Source organism: Photinus pyralis, unplaced genomic scaffold (genome assembly GCF_008802855.1).
Source record: "Photinus pyralis isolate 1611_PpyrPB1 unplaced genomic scaffold, Ppyr1.3 Ppyr1.4_LG5, whole genome shotgun sequence".
Taxonomy (NCBI): domain Eukaryota; kingdom Metazoa; phylum Arthropoda; class Insecta; order Coleoptera; family Lampyridae; genus Photinus; species Photinus pyralis.
Genome location: NW_022170596.1, coordinates 24542916 through 24554981, shown reverse-complemented (window position 1 = coordinate 24554981; position 12066 = coordinate 24542916). Strand labels below are relative to the sequence as shown.

Below are 12066 nucleotides of genomic sequence, written 5' to 3'. Positions count from 1 at the left end.
TCTTCCCACTCCATGCTTGTTACTTTCTAGCCCTCCACCTTGGGGAGGATTTTGAACGTCACCCTGCGATAGTTGCAAGTGACAGCCATCTTGCCCACACGATTTAGATTCTTTTCAGGATCTTCTCCGGTTATACTTGAACCCCAGGGATCCAAACGTGTGCCCTTACTGGTTTTGGGAGATTCTTCGCTTCGACGAATTGAAATTTCGCCTCCTCCCACGGAGGTACCTACTTCAGACCTTAACAAGGCTTCCGGAAGCTGGTCTGCGCATGTGATCAACAGCGCTCCTCCTCGGTAACCGCCCCAATGGACAAAGCGTCGACTCAATCAAGGATCCGGGCTTTGAATCGCCTCGTCTCCTCATCCAACGTTCCCTCCAGATCTTCATGGACAAAAACCATTCGGAAGCCTGTAGCTGCATCGCTAAAGGTTATGGTATCCTTTGCGGACCCAGTTTTTGCCTTTTTCGAGCTACTTCCCTTCAGGCCGGTTTCGCGTTTACGTCCCAGTATGCAGCACGGCCTTGGTAGGTGCGTTTCCAGGTTGCTTAGGGCTCACTTCAGCACTTTCGGTGCCCCGGAAAGTTCTTTACGATGTTCAGTACCAGGTGTTCCGGGAGTAGTTGCTTATTTTTGTTTTTCCTGGTCCATATGAGTCCCACTAGTAATGGAAAATGAAATGTCCACACACGCGGTGCCCCCCGCGCACTTAATACAACGGATTGGAGCCCGATGCTCCGAGGGAGAGCACGGTAGCTGCTGATCTACTATTCAGTCCTCGGTCCTGCCTTCTGGTCCTTGCAATTTATTGGGTTGTATTTTCTCGGTCCAGGAGGCCTTCGGTCCATCCTGAACCCACCAGGTTAGTGCATGCTATATCGACAGGGCTAACGGACATGAGCACATGTCGGCGCCGTTTAACTCCATGCAAGCCCTTGGCAACAACACGACAGCTGGGTGAAACACCTGGCCACGACGCTCTGCTTGGTTACTACCAGTCACTATTTCATAAGCGACCAACATCCTTATCCCTAGCATTAATACCTACTAGATAAACTGAGTAACGATGATTCTTGAAAGAATTGCTTCTACACCCGTTATAGGTTTAAAGAAGAAGTTCTTGAAAGGATTCACTAGATCTAACAGACTTTGCGAAAGGTTTGGTGATTATAAGGCACAAGTGTAGTTTTAGAATAGCAAACTCCCAGCAAAATTCAAAGTTTTCATAGTATAGAATTCTTAATTGGTAGATAGTGTTAAGTATCCATATAAAACAAAGTTACTGCTATAATGTATAGTCCATTAACTTTGACTTACACGTAAGTCATTGTTCATTACCGTAAATTTAATTGGAAAACAACATCCAAATTAAATTCAATCAACCATGCGAAGTGTGAAGAGAAGCATAAGTGAAAAAAGTTTTGTAGTTGGCTCATTACATATGAAACTTGCTTTATTATTATCACAGATAATTGGGTATTCTATCTGTGCGTACTATCACAGATAATTTTATCTGTAGTACTATGCACTTCCGACAAGCTTAATTACAAAGCGGAACGTATCTCCAGATAAAACTAATTTTGGTATCTTTTTAGAAATGAATCACTGTGCAAGAGGAGAATAAGTATGAAAAATTACCTAATTGTAAGTGCAGCTGTAAATATAGCGTTGGTGGCTTCAGATACGACTTCCAACCAAACGCCAAGCTTATGTTTAACTCCAAGCTGTATTGATGCAGCCTCGAGTGTTTTAAATAATATGGACGAAAGTGTTGAGCCATGCGATGATTTTTATCAATTCGCATGTGGTAACTTTCTCCAACACGCAAAAATACCTAACGATAAATATTCGGTTTCATACTTTAAAATTACTGAAGATTTGGTTAAACACCAGCTAAGAGTAGTACTGGAAGAGAACGTCACAGTACAAGAACCACGACCGTTCAAGCTAGTTAAAAGGACATATCAAACATGCATGAATACAACTGCTATTGAACTAGACGGATTGACGACTATAAAATCAATTTTAGAAAAACTAGGCGGATGGCCGGTAGTACAAGGGTGCAAGTGGAATCAGGAGAAATTTGATTGGAAACGGTCCGTTTACAAGTTTCGTAACTTCGGTTACGATTTTAATTATTTCATTGCCGTTGACACTGCGGCCGATATAAAGAATTCTTCTGTGGACACGCTTTATGTAAGTATAATATTGTAACTCACTGATTTAACTGTTCTCCAGATAGGACCAGCGAAAGTATCTCGTTCAAACGCAAGTGGCCTCAAATGGTACCTTAATAAAATGGTGAACGTTGCCACTAGCTTCGGTGCTAAAAAAGGAGTGGCCATTAGGGAGCTAAATGAATCCGTACACTTCGAGCTCAATTTAAGTATGGTAATGTGCAGACGGGTGCAGTCTTCGGTTTAATTTTAACTATATGTTCAGATGGCAAGACCATTTCAAAAAGAGAAAAACCTTAGTTTTTTGTACCATCGCATATCTGTATCAGAACTACAACAAAAGGCTCCTAATATTCCTTGGTTGGAGTACTTAAATTCAGTACTAAACGTTACCAACGTTACCATTGAAGCTTCTGACCTAATAATACTGCAGGTAGCTCCTAGCTACTTTTCCGAGTTAGAGAAATTGCTCAACAATACACCAAAAAGGTTTAATAAACATGCCCCCTATAAAACAAAATTGAAGCTTTCTATTTCAGAGTACTGGCCAACTATCTTATGTGGAAAGTTGTCGAATCATCAATACCTTACCTTGCGGAGAAGTTGCTGAACAACTCAACACAATACAAGAATTCCACTTTCAGGTGGAAGAAATGTGTCAGTTTCACTTTAGAGAGGTTAGTAGTGACAATTAACGTATTTAACGTTAACGTAATTGCAATCAGTATGCCAACTGCTACCAGTGCTTTATATGTTCGAAAACATTTCAATGAAAATGTCAAGCAACACGTTATGGAAATGGTTTCCGACATCAGAAAAGAATTTGTCAACATGGTAAAAAGGACCGACTGGATGGATGGCGATACAAAACAACATGCTTTAGAAAAAGCCGCAGCTATGTCGTCTTACATTGCGTATCCAGACGAATTTCTCTTAGACGAAAAATTGGAAGACTATTATAAAGAGGTTTACAGAATTTCTGTTTCATTTTATGAATTAGTTTTAGTTCCATGTGGAATCCGACAACTTCCTCCAAGTAAGACTAAGCACTAAACTCTTTAATTACGAGAATGTAATCAAACGTTTGGTACTACCAGTGAATCAAACCAGTTGGATTAAATACGGAAAATCCGTCGATGTTAATGCATACTACAGTATGAGATCGAACAGAATAAGTACCTACATTAAACTGCTCCCTGTAATGCACGTTGAATTATTATTAAATTTACAGTACTACCTGCCGCAATATTGCAAGGCGCCTTTTTCAGTGATGATAGGCCATGGTATATGAACTATGGGGGAATAGGTTTCATAATCGCACACGAAATTATTCATGGATTCGACAATGACGGCCGACAACATGACAAATTCGGAAATTTGGAAGATTGGTGGGCACCTTCCACAAAAGCAAAGTTTCTCACAAAATCCCAGTGCATAATTGATCAGTATGGAAACCATTCCGTGCCCGAATTGGGATTAAATGTACGTTGGCAGCAAAGCTGCGTCTGACTTTGTGTTAACTGTTCTAGCTAGACGGCTTTATGACTCAAGGCGAAAATATAGCAGATAACGGTGGTATAAAAATTGCGTATTTAGCATACAATGAGTGGATTCGGCGCAATGGAAGAGAACGACTTCTTCCCGGGCTGAACTACACTGATCGGCAATTATTTTGGATTTCGGCTGCGAATGTTTGGTGCACAAAGACGGAACCGGTTATTGAAATGATGCTAATGTATGCGAGCGTGCATCCTCCGGCCAAATTTAGAATAAATGTGGCTCTAAGTAATGCACATTATTTTGCTAGAGATTTCAATTGCCGTATAGGAAGCAAAATGAACCCCTTCAAAAAATGCGTGGTTTGGAAGTTTTTTTAAGCGAGCTTTTTGACGCGTAATCCTTTGTCATCAAAGGATGAATGGATGAAAATAAATTAAGTATATGCTTTCTTTCGTACAGTAAAAGAGCGAATAAGGAAATATGACAATTAATTAAGAATAAATTCACTACAGTCTTCAAATGGATTAATTTAAAACCGTAATTACAATGTATCACTCACAATTATTTATAACATAACAAGAACGCACCAAAAGTCCCCGAATAGTGTTCTAGGGCACTAGAACAAAATACCTAAAAAACCTACACTGGATACAATCATTCTCTTCACTCTGATATACATAAATACAATACAAGAAACAAGGACTTAGTATGTACCTATACCTTGTTGTCGATTAAGAAAAACTCAGAATGGACCCACCAACTTGGCACTTAAAATATACAACCATGTACCCAGCTGTTTAACCGCCTTAGAATTAAAGCTTTAAGTTAAATGTTAAAGCTTTCTTATTAAGTAAAGCGTTCTATTCTGTTGCAGAGTTTCTGCTTTACGATATGAAAACTTCCATGTAATTATTAAGCATGTATAATATTTTAGATTTACCCATTGTTTTGAGGAATGTAAGTTTCTTTTGTTGACTATGCATGAAATAAATATTACCTACTATTATTCTATTATTACGTCAAATTTTCCGAAAAAATTACGTTACATCGTTTAGTAAAAAATATTAAGGAAGAGGAGTAACAGTAATGTAAACTTTGTGCCTCAATCCATAATGTAGGTATTCTCATCCTTGTCTAGCACGTTGTTTTATACTGAATATGCAACACCGATCACACGTATTTGGTTAAAAATACAGAAAAGTAAATAAACTGAGAGGTTGGGGCCTTAGAGAGATAAAGATAAATGCTTGTCGATGCTTTTATAAGTGCTAATATCTATGGGTTAATGGAATATCTTAAAATATATACTTAATAAAGTGGCAAACTGCGCCATTTCTCACTCACACACTCACATACTTGATTCTTGAAGTTTAATGTCATTCATAGTGGCTCGACGCATTCCATTTGCTTATTCACGTAAAATAAAGTTATAAACAATGGTTGTGTCCGTTTGTAACGCACCCTCTACGTCAATTTTAGCAAGGGTTTATCTAATATATTACAATTGGCGTCGAGGTAAACGTAAATTAAAAAAAGCGCTTTTTTTTTTTAAATAAAATGAGTATAAGAATCGTGGGTACTGTAAGAGCAAAAGTTCAATTTACTCGTAATGGTCACCGCTTTGCCATTAGATATTTCAATGAGTGGAATCGACTTTTAGTAGGTGTTAAAAAAACCCTGAGGATAAAATTGACATTTCCATGCTGCGGAATATTGGTTCAAGAGTTCAATTATATTTCAATTTCAATTATATTAAACATTTCACTATCCAATTTTCCGAATTTTCTATACCTTTCAGAACCAGCAGAAAATGTGTCTCAGAAAGTGCTAATTAACGCATATTATGCCCTAATTCATAGTGTTATGACTCATGCAATCATAGTGTGGGGTAATCAAGGAAACGCAATGCAGCTTTTATAATGCAGAGAAGAGCTGTTTGCATAATTGCGGGTTTGGGGTACCGGGAAGACTGTCGCGAAGCATTCAAACATTTAAATATATTAACTCTGTCGTGTGCCTACATCCTTGAGTATTTGTGCTACGCAAAGAAGAACTTCTACTCATTTACAACAAACTCTCAAATACATCACCACAACACGAGGCACAAAGTTGACGTAAGAGTAAACTTCGGCCGACTCTGCAAAACTCAAAAAGGTCCTAGAATACAATCACAAATATTTTTTAACTGCATCAATGTGTCCCTAAGTCATAAATAGAATTTAAGAATCAAATAAAAACATTTTTAAGTAGCCAATGCTTTTATAGCTATCAAGAATTTTTAACTTTTGATTTTACCTGTGATACTTCTAAATATTTGTTTAGATAAGTGACTGTGATATTTTTGGCGATGTGTAAGTACTCCATGTATGTAAAGCCTGAATATGTATTATTATTATTCTTTCAAAAGAAGAAAATATACTTACTGTAAATTGGAGAAAAGTCCAACGCATCGATCAACGTAAGTTATTTGAATTTTTTTCAGTGTGTTTGTAAAGGAGTTTATGCTCAAAGTCAATTTAACATTCCTAAAGTAGTCGACCCACGGAAGTTTATTCCGTGAACAAATTTGTATATTTTTTAAGAATTATAAGCGGGTCCAAACAAAAGGTGTTGGTGATTTTTTCTCATTCTTTGTTAAGTTGATTCTTGTGTGTAGAGGTGTGTAAATACTTTGAATAGGAAAATGTACCAGATGTTGGAAGAGTGTACTAGATCAGAGTGCAATGGTGACTCGTGGAAGAATTGCTTCTACCCCCGTTAGGTCTAAAAACTGCGCTAGTTTTTGGAAGTTTTTGAAAGGGTTATATGGCACTAGGTCTAACAGACATAAAAATTCAAAGTCTTAATTGTAAAATTAAGAATCCCTAATTGGTAGGTACTAAAACAAAGTTGGTACTATAATATTATGGTCCATTAACTTTGAATAAGCAATTCACATAATCACGTAAATCTTTGTTCATTACCATAAATTTAATGCGAAAACTTCGTAAATGAAAAAACTTTTGTAATTGGTTCATCACATACAAAACTTGCTTTCCAGTTGTCAATTAATATCCTAGCTTAGTTATTTCGAATTGTTTTCTTGTTTCCGTGCCTGAATTACTGTATAACAGGTGAAGAGCATGACATTCGTCAACCCCATTGCCGCCATATTTTATAGGAGTTATGACTACCTTGTTGAGTGCGGGTAATGTAGAATGATGTACCATATAAGTGTGTAGTTTAATTACAAGCGGAGCGATCTCCAGATAAAACTAATTTTGGTATCTTCTTAGAAATGGATCACTGTGCAAGATGAGAATAAGTATGAAAAATTACCTAATTGTAAGTGTAGCTATGAATATAACATTGGTGGCTTCAGTTACGACTTCCAACCAAATGTCAAACTTATGTTTAACTCCAGGCTGTATTCATGCAGCGTCTAGTGTTTTAAAAAATATAGACGCAAGTGTTGATCCATGCGATGATTTTTATCAATTCGCATGTGGAAACTTTCTTAAACAGGCTATTATACCGGACGGTAGCTATGCTGCTTCATACTTTCAAATTACTGAAGGTTTGGTTAAACACCAACTAAGAGTAGTACTGGAAGTGAACGTCACAGCACAAGAACCACGACCGTTCAGGCTACTTAAGAAGATATATCAAACATGCATGAATACAACTGCTATTGAACTAGATGGATTGACGACTATAAAATCAATTTTAGAAGAACTAGGCGGATGGCCGGTAATAAAAGGACGGAGGTGGAATAAAAAAAAATTTGAATGGAAACGGACCATTTACAAGCTTCGTAATTTCGGTTACGATCCTAATTATTTCATTGCCATTCTAATTGATGAAGACATGAAGAATTCTTCACTGAATGCGCTCTATGTAAGTAGGTATGTATAATATTGTGACCCTCACTTATTCAACTGCTCCTTAGATACAGCCACCAAAGATTTCTCGTTCAAACGCAAGTGATAACATCAAATACCTTAATACAATGGTGAACATTGCCACTGTTTTAGGTGCTAAAAGAAGGGTGGCCAAAAGAGAACTTAATGAATCATTAAACTTCGAGCTCAATTTAAGTACGGTAATGTGTAGAGCGATACAGTGTTAAATGCATCGGTTTAATTTTAACTATACATTTAGATGGCAAACCAATTTCGAGAACTGAGAAATTTTAGCTTATTGTACCATCGCATGTCTGTATCAGAACTACAACAAAAAGTTCCTAATATTCCTTGGTTGGAGTACTTGAATTCAGTATTAAACGTACCCACAATTACCATTAAAGCATCTGATGTAATCATAGCAGCACCTCCTATCTATTTCTCAGAGTTAGAGAAATTGCTCCTCAATACACCAAAAAGGTTTAATAAATATATCACCTATGAAACAAAATTGAAGCTTTTTTTTTAGAGTACAGGCAAACTATCTTATGTGGAAAACTGTCGAATTTTCGCTACCTTACCTTACAGAGAAGTTGCTGCACAGTTCAACTACCGGTTGGAAGAAATGTGTCAGTTTAACTGTAAAGAGGTTAGTAGCGACATTCAGCCCTGTGATGTATCAGAAACGTCAAACTTAACCTGCATATTATCTGCCAAAAAACGTTAAATTGCGTTATTTAGTATAGGGAAAATGAGATTTTTGACAGATAACTTGCGCGTTAAGATAGCGGGTAGTTTATACGGGATAGTAAATTGCGATAGTACTTCTGAGAATAACTTGCGCTAACGTTTACATATAAGCAAGTTGTAAAAAGCACTTTCTCTCAGCAAGTACTCTCATAAACCTTTCAGCTAAAAATTTTAATGTGTTTTGTTTCTTGAGTCTGTCTGTTTTGATTTGACTTGCCACAACTCCGGAAATTCTTCAAAAGTATTAATTAAAGAAGACGTGCCTTCTTTTGACCACCCACGTTTTGCCTCCATGCAGCGCAGCACTTGCGTACAACTTTGAACAAGATTGAAATAAATGTCAACGTTCTGTCAAAACTGTGTTTAAACGTGCAAGATTTTATTGCAGCAATTACTTCTTGGCAAATTTTCGACTTGCTGGGAGAGAGCCCTGTATCACTGTTTACATTATGACACAAACTTGTGAGAGTTTTACTATCCCGTGTAAATTACGCTTTGTGATATATCACAGGGTTGAATGTTTAAATAAAGGGTGTTAATGACCGCATGTTAAAAAAATGGGCGGTAGAAGGGATCAGGGCAAGCACTTTTTCCAAATAAACAGAGGGTCCAACGTGTTTCGTTTGGGAGCCACCCCACGAAATTCGGTATTTGGGGTTTTTGAACATGGAAATCACGAATCTGGAATTAGTTTTTGAAAATTCGAAAAAAAAGTTCCACTGCAATTCTTGGCCAGACAACGAAAATGAAAAGAATTCCACGAAATTTGTTGTGTACATACTTGAGGGGGAACAAAATTTTTGTAACTCTTATGGTTGCTGAGAAAAAAATTAAAGAGAAATCCAAATTTCACCACTTCTTTGGGGGTGGCTCCCAAACGAAACACGTTGGACCCTTGGTTTATTTGGAAAAAATGCTTGTCCTGATCCCCTCTACCACCCATTTTTTTTTACATGCAGTCATGTAACACCCTGTATAACCTTAACGTAATTACAATCAGTATGCCAATTGCCACCTGGGCTTTGTATGTTCGGAAACATTTCAACGAAAATGCCAAGCAAGACGTTATGGAAATGGTTTCCGACATCAGAAAAGTGTTTGTAAATATAGTAAAAAGGGCCGACTGGATGGATGTCGAAACAAAAAAATATGCTTTAGAAAAAGCCGAAGCTATGTCGTCTTACATTGCGTATCCAGACGAATTTCTCTCAGATGAAACATTGGAAGACTTTTATAAGGAGGTTGACATTAGAGTGCGCGTATGATTTTATGAATTAGTTTTAGTTGCATGTGGAATCCGACAACTTCCTAAAAATAATGCTGAGCACTAATCTCTTTGGTTATGAGAGTACAGCCAAACGTTTAGCACTGCCTGTGAATCAAACCGATTGGGTTAAATCCGGACAATCCGCTGGCGTTAATGCATACTACAATGTACTATCGAATAGAATAAGTAAGTTAAACTGCTTGCTGTAATGCACGTTGAAGTATTATTAAATTTACAGTACTGCCTGCCCCAATATTGCAAGGCGTATTTTTCAGTGATGATAGACCATGGTATATGAACTATGGGGGAATAGGATTGCTAATCTCTCACGAAATTGTTCATGGATTCGACAATAAAGGCCGACAATTTGACAAATTTGGAAATTTGGATGATTGGTGGACACCTTCCACAAACGAAAAGTTTATAACAAAGGCCCAGTGCATAATTGATCAGTATGGAAACCAGTCCATACCCGAATTGGGATTAAATGTATGTTGGCAGAAAAGCTGCATTCTTTTAGTATTTTTAACTTTCTAGGTAAATGGGTTTAAGACGCAAGGAGAAAATATAGCAGACAACGGCGGTATAAGAAATGCATATTTAGCATATAATGAATGGATTCGGCGTAATGGAAGGGAACGACTTCTTCCCGGGCTGAATTATACTGATCGCCAATTATTTTGGATTTCGGCTGCAAATATTGGGTGTATAAAGATGGAACCTGCTGTTGCGAAGATGCTAATCCGCATAGACACTCATTCTCCCGCCAAATTTAGAATAAATCTACCTCTTAGTAATACGGATTATTTTGCTAAAGATTTTAATTGCCGGATAGGAAGCAAAATGAACCCCGATAAAAAGTGCGAGGTTTGGAAATGATTCGAAGTTTTTTTTTGGCGATGAATCAATTCTAGAGTTTGTTTATACAATTCCTTTTATCAATTATCTATATGTTGTTTGCTTTCTTTCTTACAGTAAGAGAGCGAATAAGAAAATGATTATTATGTTATTTAATACTTATTAAAATAGTTTTATGTATAATTAGATTATTTGTGCTTTATTATCCAACTGGATATGCCACATGCGTTTGTCATTCAAAAAAGGGGAGTTGGACGACGCTTTAGGTTATGGTAAAATTATTCCTGTAAGCCTCTTTTTTTAAAACATAGATTCTTAGCCTTATGGATTTCCATCTTAGAGGTCCTACCGTTCGTTCATAATAACATCCTTCACTTACTTACCGGTACTATTCAGGTCACATCTTAATTAACTGTTGAATCAAATTCTAACAGCTTAGGTACTTACAAACTGGAAACCAGGAAATTTTGTCTCAATATCTGTTCAAATTCAGTTAAAATCAAATAAAAGTTATGTGGGAGAAGTAAACTTATTCCCCCCTTACTATCTTTTCCAAAAGTGGTCACTTTGGTTTCGATGATGCGCGTAACGCGAGCAATTGTTATAACGTCGATAAAAAATAATATCGTACGACTTTAGTAACGAAAGTTAATAGAAAACCAGGAATAAAGGTGTCTACCAGAGAGCTCACGAAGAAAAGGAATTCAAATTAAAAGTTAAGTGACAATTCCCCACGCGGGTGGCATGGGTGACTGAAAAGCTCTTGTTCCTTGTTCTGTTCCCCTTAAAAAATACTATGCAGAATTAAAATTTTGGAGTCGAGTATTTGGCGTGTATGGATTTATTGTGTGCTTGTGCAATATTCATGAAGTCCCCTTGTGGGTTCGAGGGTGAAATTGGTCCTGGATATCGTAAAGAGAAGAGAAGTGGGAGATCAGTCTCTTTTCACACTCAAATCTCTTTCTATAATATTACCGTGCATAAAAGTCGTGTTTTTCTATACTTTCCACGAAACTTTCCACACGTTTTCAGTGATATTTTTAAATATTAAATTAAATTAAAAATGTTTGTACCACCGCTCGGTTAAGGTGTGTTGCCCTGGGTATCATGTAAATAAAAAGATTTGGTGACTTTTAGACGCAGACTCTAGAGCACAAAATAACAATTTCCTTGGTCTGGGTGAGCTTATCGTTTATAAAAAAAACAAAAATTTGTTCTCAAAATAAATTTCAGATGGAAGGCAACAGTAATTTGGAAAATAGAATGGCAGAATTCTCTTTTACAATACAATCGGTCTTTTGTACCGCCAGTTTCATGTTCCTCACAATTTCTTAGTCCTAGTTTACTTATAGGAAAAAATTACCACTCCAAAAAATAACGCAACGGAAATGTTTTGCACTTCGAACCTCAACGTGTTAGTGGTAACAATTTATTTAAGCGCTACAACAATAATTCAAATTTGCACTAAAACGAACAAATATGTTTGCGCACGCATTACAACGGTAACGCCTCGCAATAATCGCAGTTACTACACCAAGAAATTCCCCTTTTTTCTTAAATAGACCACTTTATATTAGTTAACTCTAGAGTTAACTCGTAAAGGCGAATCGGAACGCATTTAAAATGCACCCA

General features: G+C 37.0%; 1 protein-coding gene across 1 annotated transcript; it reads left to right on the top strand.

Moving 5' to 3' along the window:
• The first annotated feature begins 1351 nt into the window (after positions 1-1351).
• On the top strand, positions 1352-10622 carry LOC116170635. The gene is made up of 17 exons (XM_031487138.1): positions 1352-1477; positions 1597-2197; positions 2240-2392; positions 2444-2667; positions 2718-2855; positions 2904-3144; positions 3185-3353; positions 3410-3660; positions 3708-4051; positions 6954-7554; positions 7607-7759; positions 7819-8039; positions 8089-8208; positions 9310-9550; positions 9594-9762; positions 9815-10065; positions 10114-10622. Exons 1-17 carry the CDS (start codon positions 1386-1388, stop codon positions 10453-10455), a joined length of 4311 nt encoding a protein of 1436 aa, XP_031342998.1. The 5' UTR covers positions 1352-1385; the 3' UTR covers positions 10456-10622.
• The last annotated feature ends 1444 nt before the right edge of the window (positions 10623-12066 follow it).

What these genes read in the sequence shown, in the direction of transcription:
- LOC116170635 (XM_031487138.1), top strand. Translation starts at nt 1,386, where the DNA reads ATGCGAAGTGTGAAGAGAAGCATAAGTGAAAAAAGTTTTGTAGTTGGC. An exon ending in TGGAAGACTATTATAAAGAG is followed by an intron (nt 3,145 to 3,184) that starts GTTTACAGAATT and finishes AATTAGTTTTAG; the next exon opens with TTCCATGTGGAATCCGACAA. An exon ending in GTCAGTTTAACTGTAAAGAG is followed by an intron (nt 8,209 to 9,309) that starts GTTAGTAGCGAC and finishes AATTACAATCAG; the next exon opens with TATGCCAATTGCCACCTGGG.